The following is an 18,622-nucleotide window of genomic DNA, read 5'->3' on the forward strand; positions in this document are numbered from 1 at the left end:
TATCGTGATGAAAAATAGATAAATTCGATGTAGATTACCCCATGTTTTGTTTTTAAAATACAAGAAAGAGAAACTTATTACCGAACCAATGAATTTAGTGAAAACAATTTAATACAGTGAAACCTGGCTAAACCGAATCCTGCATAAGCCGACAACCTGTATAAACCAAACATGTTTTAAAGCACCCTTATATTAAATTGTATGCGTTGTGAACCTGATAAAACCGTGTATCGGCCAAAACCGAACGCAATCTTAAGTTCCGAAAAGGTTTGGTTTAAACAGGTTTCAATGTAACACATTAATTAGAAATAAGGGACCTGGTCTGTTCGATATATTGTATAGCATACTACAATATAAAAATAAATTAGATTGGCAATAAGACACCTATCCACCAAAGTTCCATCGGATTGGATGTAAGTAATTATACACAAAAAACCAGCCTTCAATAATTCGAAAAAAACAATACCTAAAAGTCGGCTTTAACAGTCCTTGACATGAACCAAAAAACTTGGGACAAGCACTTCAGGAATGCAGGGTTTAAAATGTTTCCTGTAACCAAACCCTTTCCTTTACTTGAGACAGAGGTGAAACAGTACAAAACAAGAAAAAAATATAAAATCAATTTACATTTGCTGGGGGGAATGAAATTTGGCTTATAATTATGACCTAAACTTCAGTTTTCTGTTTGTACCCTGACTGACTGTGAATTCTAATCAACAAGTGTTAAATTGTATATAGAAATAAGAAGATGGGATATGAGTGTCAATGAGATAACACTCCATCCTTGTAAAAGTGTGTAACTCAACTGGCTCAAACCAAGCAGCAAGCTGTATAGGGCCCGCAAATTACTAAAGTTAAACAAATCTAACAGCAAAACTGAAGTCTAATTGTATTTCGTTTGTAACTCTCTTACTGTGATGTCCCCATAATACACAATGCGCATATAAAATAGAGCAGCAGTACACTTGAGATTGATTTATGCAGCATGATTACTGTTTTAAATATGTCTTCTCTACATGACTTCCTAGAAACCCTATACTTAAACGACGATGAGGAGGAGAAGGTGAAGGAAAAGGACAAGAAGGGGGATATCTCATGTTTTTGTTTGGAACATTTGAATTTGAATTATATCTGATCTCAAATTTTACTGATCAGTGATAAGTATTTCGTTTTGAAGAGGAGAAAAAACGATGGAAAATACAGTAGTATCATGAGGTATATACATAATGAACAACTTTCTATAAATTTAACTAATTTCTGTCTATAGCATCACATTGTTTTTGCATTCAATGTTTTTCACAAATGTATCCCATTTTGTTCAAACATCCGACGTCATTCCATTTACTTTTCGAACTATGAAAATGAACACAGTCTTCACCATTTCTCCAATTATCCGGCTGGTTAGTCATCCAATCAGTAAATGTAACCGGCGTATTGTCAGACACCCATGTAAAACGAGATTCTCGCGTTGAATCATGTGCTCCAATCCATACACTTCCGCCTAAAATGCAATTAATCAAAATTAAAAATACCATGCCCACGATAACATGTGCTATGCAGGGATCTACATTCAACTGTTAAAACCCGAGATGTTCGATCAAGGGATAACATTTAACTGTTAAAACCCGTGATGTTTGATGAAAGAATGTATAAATTGTACTGTTAAAAATCAAATGTTCGATGAAGAGATATACATGTAACTGTTAAAACCCGAGATGTTCTATGAAAACATATATATATATATTCAACGGTTAAAACCCGAGATTTTCGATAAAAAGGTATATATATTACTGTTCAAAATCGAGATGTTCGATAAAGAGATGAACATTTAGTTGTTGAAACCTGAGATATATGATGTTAACATTGTCACTAGTATGATATGTGTCTAGTTTGTTAGATACATTGTACGTTTTTATGCAGTTGTATGTTTTGTATTCTTCTGAAGATCATTAACCACACCCTCCGTCCAAAATAAATTTGTTATAAAGAGATATTAGTTGGTGAGATACACATTCAAATAATAAATATAGTGGTTTAATCTGTGGCATTTGTCGATTAAAGAAAAAAAATCAAAATTGCTTGACATCATGAAGGTTCAACTAGGATATAACTTGCTGGATTTCTATTCGTCAGCTATTTTGAGATATTTTGTTTAGTTATTTTGTGTAGCTATTATCTATAGCTTCAATGTATTCTAGGGTCAATACGGTCCCTCGTAAAGCTACTCCATAGGGGATACGTTTTCGACATCTTACTTTGAAATTTATAAGAAAAAAACTTATTTCAAAGTTATTTATCTATAAAATGCGAATTTCCGATGGATAAGATGATATTAGGGAAGTTTTAGTTAATGTTACAGCAACAATTACAGTGTTGTAGAAATACAAAATTGCTAATATCGTGGAGGTTGATGTTTCCTTTAGTAATAAATAGTCCTTATGCAATCATGCTAACACGGCGCTGCTAACATACATAGTGATGTCAGCAATTATAAAATGTGAGGGAAGAATTTACATAATGACTATACACAAAGTTAACATAAAAAGACAAATATCATTTTAATGATAACAAACATTCTATGATTTTGTTCGCACGAAGGATATTGATTTTTGATTTGAAGTTTTGATTGTTTTGTGTTTTAACACAACTTTTAAGCACCGCATTTAGGATATTTCGTGGCTGTTATTGGTATAGGAAGTCGGAGTGCCCGGGAAAAAAAACCGACATTTGCAATTAAGATTGGAGTCGAGTACACCAGCACGAGCGGGGTTCGGACTCACAACTTTAGTGTTGACTCGCTAGTGATTACAGTAGTAATTACTTAGACCACTCGGTTACCGAGGCCCCTCGAAGGATATTGATAATTTGTGATAAACTTACCATTGACAAATGATTTCAAAAACCAGTTCTCAACAAAATCCTCAATTTTTACAAGGAATCCTCCTTTCCTCTGACAGTCTGTCTTAAACAATTAAGATAAAGCATATATAAAAATTAGTCTGATTATATGTTGACATAACTTAAAATAAAATAACATGAACATTTGTAGTGGAAATTGCCTACCATTCAGAAACACATGGAAGTTTGTTGAGATTCGACATGTTTGTCTGAAATCTATGAGGTTGTGTATTAGTTTTTAACTGTATATCAAAATCAAGTCTCTGTCATCCATGTTGTTGTTTGTTTGTTTGATTGGTGTTTATTTGTTAAATAAAATTGATGATATTAAACAGACTATCCAACTAACAAATCCATTGTTTCATAGCTTCCTTGTATAACGCAAGCTCTAGAAAATCACATTTACTGATAAACATAATGGCAGGAACTGATGTAATTGTGCAACGTAGAAATAGAAAGGTCACAATTGGGAAGCTGGAATCATCTTGTTGGTAGTAAAATTGTGTCTTTTCTTTATAGATGTCAGTCAACATATCAAAACAGACATAACTATGTCTCTCAGATCCTTTATTTCATAATTTATGGGACAGGTGTTTCTAAAGCAACCATCAAATAAAATTGAGAATGGAAATGGGAAATTTCAAAATGTGTCAAAGAAACAACAACCCGACCGTAGAAAAAAAAAACAACAGCAGAAGGTCACCAGGTCTTCAATGTAGCGAGAAATTTCCGCACCCGGAGGCATCCTTCAGCTGGCCCCTAAACAAATATATACTAGTTCAGTGATAAGGTTTGAATAATGGAATGAGAGATAAAGAAAGGCAACAGTAGTATACCGCTGTTCAAAACTCATAAATCCATGGACAAAAAACAAAATCGGGATAACAAACTAAAACCGAGGGAAACGCATTAAATATAAGAGGAGAACAACGACATAACACTAAAATGTAACACATATAGACAAAATCCCACGAGAATAACAAATATAACATATATATATAACATCAAAACCAAATACATGAATTTGACGACCTTTATATCAAAACAATAATGCTAGCTTTTTAATTATTCATTTCAATAAGATTTCAAATGTTGTTCTTAGAGATGAATGTCTTACAAAAATTGAGATTACATATTTTATATTGATATATATTGCATTCAAACTTATTTTTGTTTCATTCCATGTTTTTTTTAATTCAATTGAAAGTTATAACAACCGATCCTATCAGATCTATTTTTAACTGTTAAAAAATAGATTTCCAATGTTGTCCCTAGTGATTAATGCCTTTAAAAAACGAGACTATATATTTTGTATTGTTCTTTATTGTATTCAAACTTCATTTTGCTTCATTCTATTTCTTTTTCTAATACAATTGAAAGTAATAGCAACCGACCCTTACCATATCCACTATCAAATGTTGCCCATGAGGATGGGTGGCTTTTAAAAAAGGCAGACATTAAACATTTTAAATTTTAACAATGGTTTTTTTTTTTTATATTTGTTTCATTAAACTTACTTTTGCATCATTCCAAGTCTTTCTTGAATTCAGTTGAAAGTTATAACAACTTCCCATAAACTGACCCCAACCAGATCCACAGGTCATTTTCTTAGCTGTGAAAACATACATATTCGTAATTAAACTGTGATGCATACACGCATAGTAATAACTATTTAATGCATCTGAAAGTGATAAAAAGGAAATACTGGTATGACTGCAAACGAGACAACTCTCCGCAAGAAACAAATTACACGGAAGTTAACAGCTATAGATCATCGTACGGCCTTCAACAATGAGCAATGCCCACACCTCATAACCAGCTATAAAAGGACCCGAAATCGCAAATGTTAAATAAATCTTTTCGCCGATTGCTCCTACAATTGAGTAACATAAAATAACGCACCAGTAACTGCTTTTATTTATGCTTCAAGATAAATGAGTGAATTGTGCTGTTTTGGGTCTGTTCCTTTGCATGCATTTTAATTAAGATTAATTCTGAACCACTCATCGAACAAAGTATTGATATAAGCGTTTAAAGATCTTAAACATTGTATTTATCAATGACATACCTGGTTCCCCAGACTTTCCCTTTTCACCCTTTTCTCCGCCTGCTCCTACAATCCAGATATGTTAAATGATGAATTCGTACCATACATTGAATAAAACAGTGTCTTTCACATATGCAATCCATTAACTTCATTCTGGTTCAAATGGATGAAATCAACGTCCGAAACATGCAACATATTTCAACAAGCCAAGGCATCAAAAGTATGATTTTTTCATAATACTAAGGATTTTCGTATTCCAGGCATAGATAACCTTTGACGTATTAAGTACAACGTTTTGGGGTCTTCAATGTCCTTCAACTTTGTACTTGTTTGGTTTTGATCTGAGCGTCACAGATGAGTCTCATGTAGAGGAAACGCGTGTGGCGTATTAAATTTAAAGGCTGGTACCTTTGATAACTGGTAAGGAAAGTATACACTTATTTGATATATGCTTTTATTTGCTTCTTTGTTAAATGTTTGTTTGTTTTTAATTTGATTGAGATTGTCACATTGTGATGACTACTGTACCCCTATTATGAAAATTTTACCTATTATGTCTGTTTTGTCCACACATCGTTGTCAATATAATGAAATTTGACGCGATTGTCATTCAAATGAGAGGGTTAGCCTATAAAACCAGGTTCAATCAATCTTTTTTTTATATCAGAAAATGCCTGTACCAAGTCAGGAATATGACAGTTGTTATTAATTCGAAAACCATCATCAACTGTTCTCGTGATATTCATAGGTCTCAAAGTATAGACCAATTCATATCAAAAGTGATTTCTACTATTCTCATCATTTTCAATACACTTTATACTTTACTTTGTCTTAAGTACAAATATTTCAATTTGAATGGTCTAAGCCTTAATTGATTTTTGTATAATTGTACCTTTTTGTCCATTGTCGCCAATAGCACCTTTCTGTCCTGTAGTTCCCCTGTTTCCATTGATACCGTTTTCGCCATGTTCCCCTTTTAAGCCAGGTAGTCCATTTTCTCCCATAAGACCTTTAACACCAGTGACTCCGTTTGCGCCATTTTCACCTTTGTTGCCTGAAGGACCAATAATACCAGGTGATCCCATCTCGCCCTTAGAACCTTTTTGACCCTCTGTACCTTTAGCACCAGCTGTTCCTTTGTCTGCGTCTATACCTTTTGCACCATTTTGGCCTTTATCTCCAACTGTTCCTTTTTTGCCCTTATATCCCAATGGTCCTCTAATTCCTGTTAGTCCCTTTTCACCAACTGTTCCTTTATCCCCCTTTGGTCCTTTTTCACCTGTTATGCCTTTATCTCCAATTTGTCCTCTTATCCCTGTTGATCCCTTTTCTCCAATTATTCCGTTATCTCCATTTGGTCCCCTTTCGCCTTTTATGCCTTTTTCTCCTTTTCGACCATTTATCCCTCTTTGTCCCTTTTCACCAATTGTACCTTTATCTCCAATTTGACCGTTTGCTCCTATCAAACCAATGTTTCCTTTTTCGCCCTTAATGCCAGATGCGCCAATTGGTCCTCTCAGTCCATTCTCACCTCTTTCACCTTTCACTTTTTTTTTACCAGTATTGCCTTGATTACTACCAACACCCGGATTGCCTTCGTTTCCTCTGGAGTCCTTATCACCCTTAATTAGGTCTTTCATATCACTGTTATCTTGAATAAAAAGAAATGTATTATATGAATGTTATGAAAATGGTGAGACTTATTATTTTCAAATTATACGATGTTTTTTTTGTGAGTTTCACGTGAATATCATGTGAAACTCATGCGAATTTCACCTGAAAATCACGTAAATCATGTTCATGTCAAAATCACATGAATTTTTAAAATAGAGTAATTCAAATAATATCTAAATTTTGAAATTTAATGCAAATCATGAAAAATATCAATTTTTTTGGTTGTAGATGTCTTGTCAAATTCATATAGTTGAAGATATTAGCAAGCAAAATCGAGGGAACAGCGCAAATGGTGATACAAGCATGAAAATGACCACAAAGCATCATTAATATATACTTTTTAAGAAATAGCTGCTGGCCATTAAAAAAAATATTTTTTTGAAGATGGCCACAGCCATTTTATTCAGTTTGAAAATAGTGATTATTCTGGAAAAATTTTCTTTTGGTAAAAAACAATCATCAGGTTTTGGCGGCTACCTTCCTTACATCATATATTTATTAAAAATGAATATTTGACATTTCCAGTATTTGCGCATGCGCGAAAATATTACAAAATTCTTTCAAAATCATTTGAACTATTTACTATATATTTAGTGTTTTTGGATTTCTAATGATATTATGAATTGGTTTAATAACATTTTTCAAGGTTATGATACACATGTGTTTCACACTTTTGCGCATGTGCAAACTATTTATAGACATCAAGAGTGATTTGTATATATGCACTACCAGGCAATTCTCGGGTATTCGATGGATAAGGTGAAAATGTGGTGAATCAGAAACATCAATTGCAGATCAGCCACTTTTGGAAATGCCTAAGCATATTCACTGGGAATGGCCTGATTTGTACGGAAAAGATAAGTTTGTCGTCATGTTTGGTGGATTGCACATTGAAATGACTTGTTATAAAACTCGGGGTAATATATTGAGTGATAGGGGATGGGCATGTTGTCTTACTAAAGCCAATATTGCAACACCAAGAACGGCAGATTCTTTTTATGTATGTTCAAATGTACCTAGGACTAGATAGGCGCATCAGATAACTGCATGTATTTTGCTTGAACTGTTAATTTCGGATTATGAAAGCTAAACTCAGAATATATAATTATGTCATGGCTCTGTGACGTTCAATGATTTTCAAGACTGGTGTTAAGAAATAGAGTCATCTCGACCACAGTTTCATACCTGGCGTTCAATTATAAAATAAGAACTTCTTCTGATTTTAATATTATGCTCATTTCATGAGTGAGATTTCGTATTTTACAAACAGTCCATATAAAGCATGATAGGGTATTGATTTAGGTCTTGATCAAGTAAATAATTCTCGATCGCTACCGACCCATCTCCAAGATATGACTTCCCTTCCCGAACATCACCCAAAGGTGGCAATGGAATTTGAAAATGACACTTGCACTGTACGTAAGACCAGCAAATTTCTTTCTTATAACACAATTGATCAGGCACAAAAACAGAATAATGAAATTGTGAAGGGCGATAATGGTGCTTTAGGATTAACCGAAAATCCCATTTAAGCAAGTGGATGTATGGAGTCAGTATACTAGAGAATGAATTTGGAAGATCTTGTGGTTTGGGTCATTCTTTAACAGATGAACGACCTAATGAAGACTCTACAAAAATACTCCATTTAGGAAATTGTTGAACAGGTAAGATATGCAAATAAACTCCAAGATATTGGTCCAAACAATACGAAGATCTTTTGAACCAAATGCAAAACGAGGGAGAACCTGCTTTTTATAACCGAATAAAAAATAACAACTTCCTATTTTGGCCGCAAATTGACACTGGAAACGTCTTTGTCAAAAACATAGCTAGAGAAACCTTGAAAATGATTGGGAAACTTTTCTAGACTTTTCATTTCTTGTCACAGTAGACACTTTTACTTGGAATATTTCTTTATCCATAAAAACCAAACTGCTCCTCCGTCTTTATCGCATGATGTTTCTTGAAATAGTGGTATTAAATCGCTGCAAATGGGTTTACTTGAAACATTCTGCGATTTGCTGATCCAAATTCGGACGCATTTATCGTCGGTGTGGCAGCAATGGTTCATTCCAGGTCACAAAGTTGGGCAAATATAGTTGATGATTATGCAAATAATGTCATACTTCCTTACATATAATCTTGCATCGATAAGTATTCAAGAGTAGACATTGTATTTGATGTTTATTAAATGAATAATTTAAAGGCTGTGACAAGACAAAGGCAAGATTTTTTTTGTGCCAGATGGAAAGGTGTTGGTTCTGGTAGAACACCAATGGTTTGGAGTAGTTTTCTCTGTGAAGATGACAACGAAACGATATTTTTCAAGTTTCTTAAGAGACTAATAAAAATGTGTATGTTACTCATGGTGAAAATATTCTTTGCAATTTTAATAAGGATAATTCCTATCTACCCCTTGTAATCATGAAGAAGCAGATACACGAATGTGTGTCCCTATTCGGCATGATTATGAGAGGTGTAGTACTGACACAGATGCAATAGTATCAAGAATTGCAGCAATAGCAAAACTAGTTAGAACACATTGTGGATAGGTTATGGAAGGAATAAAGATTTTTGATGGCTTCCTGTACGTGACATATCACATGCGTTTGGTCCTTGTGTAGCTGCCCTTCCTTTTGTCCATGCATTCAGTGGATATGACACTTTGTGGAATTGTCGTGGGCAAGGGAAGAGGTCACCTTGGCTAACAATGGAAGGTTTTCCAGATGTAAAGGACTTTTTTTTTTGGCTTAAGCATGAAGTGAGGCACGATGTGAATTGTTTGCCAGGAAGTAGCGGCATTGTGAATCAATTTCGCCTACAAGAGGTTCTTTTCCAGAGCACATCAAAAGAGAAGTAAATAAAGAGGGAGTTGTTTGGGTTCAGCCTGATTCATGTATTCGACAGGTAAATGTACCAAGTCATGAACACTGGGGTTGGATGAAAGAAAGAATCAATGACAGTTGGAAACCAAAATGGACTTCTTTGACTGCCGTTGCATCCTCGTGTCAGGAACTTTTGAAATGCGGAAACAAATATCCAGCTGTGTTTGTGACCGCATATGCTACTGTTATGGCCTTCCTTTTACGGGTTGTTGTATAGGCAACTGTCAGATAATTATAAGACGAACAACCTGTCTTTCTAACCAAACTAGGCATTTTAACTTAAGAAAGAGTGTTATTACTTGTTAAGTTGATGAAAATTATTAAAATATTTTCTACGTATTTGCCTCCAATTTGGAACCGGAAAATACTATTTTTCTTCATTTATGTGTTGTTTTGTCGTACTAAGGAGCTGTTGTTAACGTTTTAGCATAACTTACATTGCAGTATACCTATAACACATCTTTCAAGGGTTAACATCCTTTGTGAAATTGCTTGAAAGTATAAAAATCGAAATTTTTGACATTTTTGCCGGCATTTTGAAACCGGAAGTCATCCAAAGTTTCATTAATGTATCGTCTAGTCGTAATTTATAAACTGTTATCTGCTTTTTATCAAATCTAACATTGGATTTTACATATAACACACCTTTCAAAGGATTAACAAATAATGGCTAATTTGTAATGACGTCATTTCCAATATGTGTGGTGGCCATCTTGAAAATTTATCATTTGGTTAACCTTTATACCAAATTTCATGCTTGTATCACGATTTGCACAATTATGTCCATAATATCTCCCACTAATATGAAAAATTTTAAATCAAATTTTCAAACGAATTTCATGTATAAGCTCGGATGAGGTGATTCACACGTGAAATTTTTCATGTGAATTTCATGTGAGATTTATGTGAAATTGATGTAATCAAATTTTGCCTGTGTAGATGCTAAATGCCCTTGTTTATCAGAACTTGTAGTTTATATTAATCTACATGATAATTGACTTTGTTTGTCTGAACTTGTAGTTTATATTAGCTTCCATGCTAAATGACCTTGTTTGTATGACCTATAGTTTATATGAATTTACATGATAATTGACCTTGATTGTCTGAACTTGTAGTTTATATTAACTTACATAATATTTGACCTTGTTTATAAAAAAAAAGATGTGATATGATTGCCAATGAGACAACTGTCCACAAGAAACCAAAATGACACAGACATTAACAACTATATGTCACCGTACGGCCTTTAACAATGAGGAAAGCCCATACCGCATAGACAGCTTTAAAGGGCCCCGATATGACAATGTAAAACAATTCAAGGGAGAAAACTAACGGCCTTATTTATAAAAAAAGAATGAACGAAAAACATATATAAATGTGACACGTAAACAAACAACAACCACTGAATTACAGGCTCCTGACCTTGGACTGGCACATACATAAATGATGTGGCGGGGTTTGTCTGAACTTGTAGTTTATATTAACTTACATGATAATTGTTTGTCTAAACTTGTAATTTTCGAAGTATTACTTGTCAATGTTTGTATCTGCTTTTCTATTCTCACACTGTTTTCTATTTTATCTGGAATAGATTATTATACATTATAGATAATTAAAGAAAATATCAAATGAAGAAGCAAAATATAGAAAGTTATTCAACAAATGACCGAACAACAATTTACTTGTTTGATTTGCTTTACATTTTTAGAATTTGTTACAGTTAAGAAAATATATAATTGTATATGGAAAAATTGGTATTAAAGGGTCACTAGATTCAAGATATATAAAACAATTATTTTTGTTCAATCATTAATGAAACTGAAATATTTAAATTATAATTCGCTATTACCGGCCAGTATGGTTCAATTTGGCAAAACAGGCTAAGAAATATTGATGATGAAATATTCACTTACAAATGAATAATTCGACCTCATTTAATCCATATTTATGTGAATCTCAATATAACCTGTTTAGATAGAGATGGATAACGCATGAATTGTACATGTTAAGTTATTTAAAAAAAAAACAATGTCAACATTGAAAATGAAACAAAAAATCATTTAATTAACTGATTCTATCCAAAACAAATCATTCTTATACAGATAAAAACGATGATTATTATATATTTCTAATATCTTAAATGAAATCAAACAGACATAGAAAAGTTCTAATTCTAGTTATATATGTATATTTAATTGTATATTGCTTATATCGTTTTTATGACCATCGGAGTTTTTTAGTGGTCAAATTGTTAGTTAATTAAACGGCAAGACTATAATACACACGAAACGAAGATACATTTTATCGAGCGAATGCCCTGTCTATTGTTTATATTACATTGTAATAAATCAAATACGAGAATTTGAGTCAAATCTGTAAACATGAATTTGACAGCTAGTGCCCAAATAGAGACCTATGAGCGGTTTTGAAATTTAAAAATTATGTAGTACTTAATCAGTTGCTGACATAGGACAGCCATCTCTTATATTACTTCTCTCATAACCTTGAGTGTCAAAGTATATGAATTTATAATAATAATACTAAAAGTTTTTCAAAAACATACAATTTCGATGACAAAGTGACTGTTCGGTTTAATGCCAATGTTTGATGTTTTATTTTCTTGTGTATGCCTATGAATCTTTACGTAGATCTTCACGTAGGCAATAGTTAACAACTATATAAATTACTTTAATACTGGTATAAAAAAGTTCAATGAAAGTTTTCTGAAATAGCCAATACGTTTAAGAATATTCTTACCATTCAAATATACGAAATTGACAGCTACTGCTAGTAAAACACAAAATAACTGCACTACAATAAAGGTTGCAATTAATTTATCTCTTCTCCTACTGGCCGTATGAATTTCAGCAAGTTTAATATTTAATACGTTCTCTTGAAAATGTTCACTACTCTGAACATGTCCAGTCTGAAGAATTTTTACAAGTTCAACTTGGTCGCCCATTTCCAATGATGATGTCACTTTTTTCAATCTGCCTCCCAATGTTACACTAAACAAAGTACCAATGTGTGAAGTAGTGAATATTACTTCCGTGTTTATATAAATACTTAATAGTATATTTTGTCACGTTGTTCAACAATATATGAATTATTTCGAGTGTGTTAAGAGGTATTAACTTCTTAAGAGTCTTTGGACAATCCTCATTTGTTAACTTAAGGGCATACGATACAGTTTTGATCCCGTATTTGAAGTTTGATGAAAATTTCCATATAGGCTATTTTTTTGCCTGATTAAATCAAATATGTAATAAAACATATACCTTTATGTGCTACTTTTCGAGTTAACTGAGATCGAAATTTTGTCTTTTTGCTCAAAATTCGGATTTGTGGCCGTATTTTCTCTTTCGAAAGAAAGACATAACTTTTGTGTTTAAAAAGATAAACACAAATTGTATTTTGTTGAATAATATGTAATTTCTTTATTTTAAAAGTATCATAAAAATTTATGCATTTTTAATTTTATTAAATTTGGTCCACATAATCTCCCTGCAAAATAAAACAAAATGTCGTTTTAAAAAATAGGGATCCATGAACTCGTTTTCAAATTAAAACAGTTTGAATGATAAAAATCAGTCGAAAAATTCCTCTTTTCCCGATATGTTACAGTTTGACGTTGCAAAAATAACATATTACGTTAGCAACGTCATTACCTCCCCTGTAACTGTATCGTATGCCCTTAATATGAGTATTCTACTTAACACGTTGTGTTACGTTGAGTGTTGTACCTGAATACATATTTTGTTTGGCTAACAAAACAATTAATTTGTTCATAATAAGGAATTCACTTCAAATAACTAGATGTGGTTTGATAGCCAATGAGATAACTCTTCACAAAAAGGAAACTTAAAGGTCGTATGGTGACCTATAGTTGCTAACGTCTGTGTTATTTGGTCTCTTGTGGAGAGTTGTCTCATTGACAATCATACCACAGTTTCTTTTTATATTTAAAGAAAATTCAAACTGGAAAGTCCCTAATCATATGAACATCAAATGATTGACAAACAACTGTCATATAACTGATACGGTACAGGCGTTCATTTGAAAGAGTGTTGGTTAAACATTTGTTGTATAGCTAGCTAAGATTCTCATCGTGTCGCACAATATTCTATTATATTGACAACAATGTGTAAGCAAACTTAAAAGTAATTGTACGTAAAAATGTCAAAACAGGGGCACAGCAGTCAAATTTGTATTACAATCTTAGTCACAATAATACAAATAAATATGCCAACAAAGAAAATAAAAATTCATAATAGACAAGGCACAAATGCATAAAATGAAGACATGGTACATTAATGCGAACACAGCATAACACTACATTGGCGGGATTCATACGTACCGAGTCACAGCAAAAGGATATTAACCCCCCCCCCCCAAAAAAAAAAAAACGATGTTGCACTGAAAATGTTGATAATTTGCATTGACAAATAAAATAACGCTATATCACAAAAGATGAAATGACAAATATACAATTTATTTGTATTTAAGATAATTGTCACTATCTAAACGGTATACATGTAATTTCTATCAGCTACACTTTTTGCGTTTGTCAACCTATCGTAACTTTAGAATCAGTGCTTTAGTATTAGTAATGAGGTAGGTTTTGATAATAAACAATAAAATGAATGAAAGTAAAGATGAAAAGAAAGGAGAAAGGTCAAGTTGGTGCAATTGGTCCAATCGTTGACAAAGGTATGCATGATGCTCTAAAATGTTTGAGGGTTTGTTGATGAATCATTCAAACCAGTTTGAATGAAGTATGTGAAGGGAATGGGTGAAGTTTTAGTGCAATCATTGTATTTAAGAAAAAACAACGTTTAAATCCACTAAGAGAAGACAACAGTAGTATACTCTTGTTCGAAAGTCATAAATAGATAAATAGATAACACATCCGGGTTACCAATCAAACCGAGGGAAACGCATCAATTATAAGAGAAAAACAACGAAACAACAGAACACAGAAGTGCCAAAAAAAAACCAAACAGAATGTAACCCGTCAAGAATGAGCTTCTAGGTTTCCTGTATAAGGGTAAACGTTGTCAGAAGGAGTACTTTGACCAGTTGATATCCAGTGCACGATATTTTTGTCGATATTGTCAATATCGCAATGTCTACTTTGTCGTGTCATCATCGTATTTACATTGTATACTATCTATGCATATGGTGTGTACCTTTGTGTTAACATCGTTTACATTGTTTACACCGTGATGTTGACAATATCGTGTTAATATCGTTCGAATTGTTAACATTGTATTAATATAATGTATTAAGTCTTGAATAAAGGTAACAGTGTAATACCGCTGTTCAAAACTCGTAAATCTATGGACAAAAAACAAACTCGGGGTAACAAACCAAAAACTGAGGGAAACGCATTAAATATAAGAGGATAACAACGTCACAAAATTAAAATGGAACACACACAGAAACAGACTAAGCATTAGACAAAATCCGATGAGAATAACAAATATAACATCAAAACCAAATAGGTTTAACCTTGGTGTTTGCATTGGTGACCTCGTATGCATCTTCATGTTGAATATACCATGTCAACATCGTACTTATGTTGCATATAAAGTATTTACCTTTCTGTTTACATCGTTCACCACATAAAGACTCTAACCTGGGAATGTAAAGTTATATAAAACCCGAATAAAACATACATTTCAGATTATCCCTGGATATTTGTTTACCAATACCAGGTGTTTGTTTAACATTTAATGAGCAGTAAAAATATATTCAATAGGAAAAAATGGTTTTTGAAATCATATATAAAATCCAGTAAGTACTTTTTTCTATAGTAAAATTAAATTGAGAATTGGGAAATGTGTCAAAGACACAACAAAGAGGGACGGAAGATACCAAAGGGACAGTCAAACTCATAAATCTAAAACAAACTGACAACGCCATGGCTAAAAATGAAAAGGACAAACAAACAACAGCAGACACGACACAACATAGAAAACTAAAGAATAAACAATACGAACCCCACCAAAAAACTAGGGGTGATCTCAGGTGCTCCGGAAGGGTAAGCAGATCCTGCTCCACATGTGGCACCCGTCGTGTTGCTTATGTGATAACAAATCCAGTAAATAGTTCGGTAGCTCACATTCATGAAAGGGAAGGGGTTTGTAGTTACGACGTAAGGAACATATCCGATATCATTTGTGAAGCGGTTATTCCTTAACGGTCAACCAACTCGTGATGGCGTCCGTAAAATTTACGAAGGGATGATTTCAACTTCACAATTTGGAACTCTTGGTTTAATAGCTTCCTTGTGGGCAACAACCCTCTATCAAGAAAATCATGATAGGAAATGCAAGCACGGGAATATCGTATCAATTGGGAAATGCAGGTGCTGCTGGAATGTTGCTACTTAGAAATGGAAAGTTCACAATTGGAAAGCTGAAATCATCTTTTTTGTCGTAAAGTTTTGTTTTCAACCGACCCTCATTGTCAATTTCTAGATGTAAGTCAAGATATACGGCCGACTTAACTGTATCTGTAGTATCCTTTATCGCTAGCTCGATTGGATAGATGCGTTCCACATAGTCACCAAATTTTGAATTATTTAGTGAAAGAACATCATCTATGTAGCGAAAAGTAGAGTTAAAGGATATTGCTAACTTCTTATCTTTCTTCCTAAGAAGTTCCTGCATGACGCCAGCCTCATAATAATAAAGAAACAAGTCGGTAAGTAGAGGGGCACAATTTTTTCCCATTGGAATGCCGACAGTCTGTTGAAAAACATCTCCTCCGAACGTAACACATATGTTGTCAATCAAGAAAGCAAGCATCTTGATAATATCAGTTTCAGAAAAATTTTTGTTCGAATCAGAGTGATCCTTTACAAAGTAGGATGTATTCCTTCCTAAGACAAGATACTTGTATCTATGTTGGCCATTTTTTTTACGAACAACCTGACCACAGAGCAGTAAATTGCTGAAGACCACTAACGGGTATTCAACACAGCGAGAAAACCCAACACCCAAAGGCGGGATCCTCAACAAAAATATGATGTCCTTCAAACGCTTTAAGTACAACCCCGTGGTAAAATATGAATATATTGTTTGGGCTGTTCCCATCGTACTCCCAAGTCATATGCTTTTTTATGAATGAGCTATCCGACGTCACAGAACGTTGACGTCAGAATATAAGCATTTTACGGGAAACTACACGCCTGTGAAACCGAAAATCATCACAACAAGGAAATGTAAACAAACAATGCTATAATGTGTTATATAAGCCCTTTATGTAAACATATAACACATTTAAGTAAAATTATCATTTAAATTCATCCAAACCTATCAAAATATGTTATTTTAAATAGTTTAAGCATGTCACTTTATATTTAGTTTGGTCCGTTCTTTTATGTCATATCAAAAGTGCGTTTATTTATAGGAACGGCAAATAAGTGGTTCGATCCAAATAAAATGCCGTATTTGTCCTATTAGAATTGAAATAATTCATGGGAGCTTGAATATATCTAGATTTAACCACGGGTTGTCCCTTTATGTCGATATTTTACCCCTCGCTATCGCTCAGGCTTAAATATTTTGCATAAAGGGCCAACCCAACTAATAAACAACAAGGATGTGCATTTTCTAAAACGAGTGAAACACTATCTGACCAGACGGGATATAGAAGAATAAACAAGGGTCAAATTTGAAATAGTGAGTTAAAACCTTAGATTCATCATAACTTCTGAAATTTAAAACGTTTAATATAAAAACATACACGTGTTACAAATCATACAGTAATTACCCCTGTTATAATCCGACTTTAATATCCCATCAACGTGCAAATTGTAAAGTATCTACTTTATAAAGTTAAAAATTAAACGATTCAGGAAATAGATGAAAGTAGTTAAAGTGAACCTACAATTATATGTCTTATATGGTTACAGGTAATTTAATGGTGATATCGATAAATGTTTACTCCAATTGAAGGTGTACTGCGTTGATATGTTTAACAAAGTTTGCACATCAAATATATGTGATTGCTTTTTAGTCCAATATACAACGACTGATTCAATTTGATTCGATTCTATCAGACACATAATTCAAATTTAAATTTTTCCCTCTGCATTATTGGTAATAAATCATCTGAATCTCCTCTCTTTCAAAATTAAGCTGATTGCTATATTTTTAGCTTCATTTGTTTCGATTTGAGTATGGTATTATATAATGGCATACACTTTATTAGTAAAAGCAATATCCTGCCAAACAAATATAAAAATTTCGACCCTTGTACGCACCAAGTCTTCGAACCCAATTATTAACATCAACTAGGACTTCTAGTGTTACTCCCATAGGTCGTTGGTTATATTCCCCTTCTGATTAAGATTATAACATAATGTTGACTACTGTACCGCTATTGTTGACATTTTGACATATAATGTCTGTTTGTTTTGTTTGATATAATGGAATTGTATGCGACTGTCATACAAGTGAAAGGTTTAACAAGCTATAAAACCAAGTTCAATCCATCATTTTCGGCATAAGACGATGCCTGTACCGATTCAGGAATATGACATTGCTATCCATTCGGTTAATGTGTTTGATATTGCCAATTGATTAGGAACTTTCCTTTTTGCATTTTCCTCGGAGTTCAGTAATTTTGTGATTTTACTTTTTTTTTCAGTAAACATTTACTCTTTGGCAGATTTCATTTAATTAAAATGTATGTTTGACTCTGATGTTTGCTGTATGTAGGATAAAGACAAGTTAGTGTGTCATGATTATCTTTTAACTTTTTTCCCACTCTTTTTGTGTTAGGTCAGAGACACATATTTCTGAGAAGGTAGTCACTTTTTTTCCAATGATATCTAAGAATGCTTGTTAGTTTTGAAGGCTTTCACAAAAATCTTTTTTTATAAACATCGAAACCAATGTATTGTATATGTGTCGGGTGGCTCAATGTTCTACTTACTAAATATGAGAACTATTTGAAATTTAAAATTATATGAACTATTATTATCTTGATGAAAAACAGAAAAATTCGAAGTAGATTACCCCATATTTTGTTTTTAAAATCCTATGATATGGGTGACACAACATAAGTTTTTCCCACTGGATTTTTGGTTCCAATGTAATGTTTATAA

General features: G+C 33.1%; 1 protein-coding gene across 1 annotated transcript; it reads right to left on the minus strand.

Moving 5' to 3' along the window:
• Positions 1-1,203: 1,203 nt before the first annotated feature.
• Positions 1,204-12,576, minus strand: LOC143051668 (uncharacterized). Its single transcript, XM_076224574.1, has 7 exons — positions 12,262-12,576; positions 10,994-11,086; positions 5,838-6,596; positions 4,967-5,011; positions 4,416-4,510; positions 2,881-2,962; positions 1,204-1,501 (listed from the first exon to the last, which is right to left on the minus strand). Exons 1-7 carry the CDS (start codon positions 12,464-12,466, stop codon positions 1,287-1,289), a joined length of 1,494 nt encoding a protein of 497 aa, XP_076080689.1. The 5' UTR covers positions 12,467-12,576; the 3' UTR covers positions 1,204-1,286.
• Between the last annotated feature and the right edge of the window lie 6,046 nt (positions 12,577-18,622).

Source organism: Mytilus galloprovincialis, chromosome 11, assembly GCF_965363235.1.
Source record: "Mytilus galloprovincialis chromosome 11, xbMytGall1.hap1.1, whole genome shotgun sequence".
NCBI lineage: Eukaryota > Metazoa > Mollusca > Bivalvia > Mytilida > Mytilidae > Mytilus > Mytilus galloprovincialis.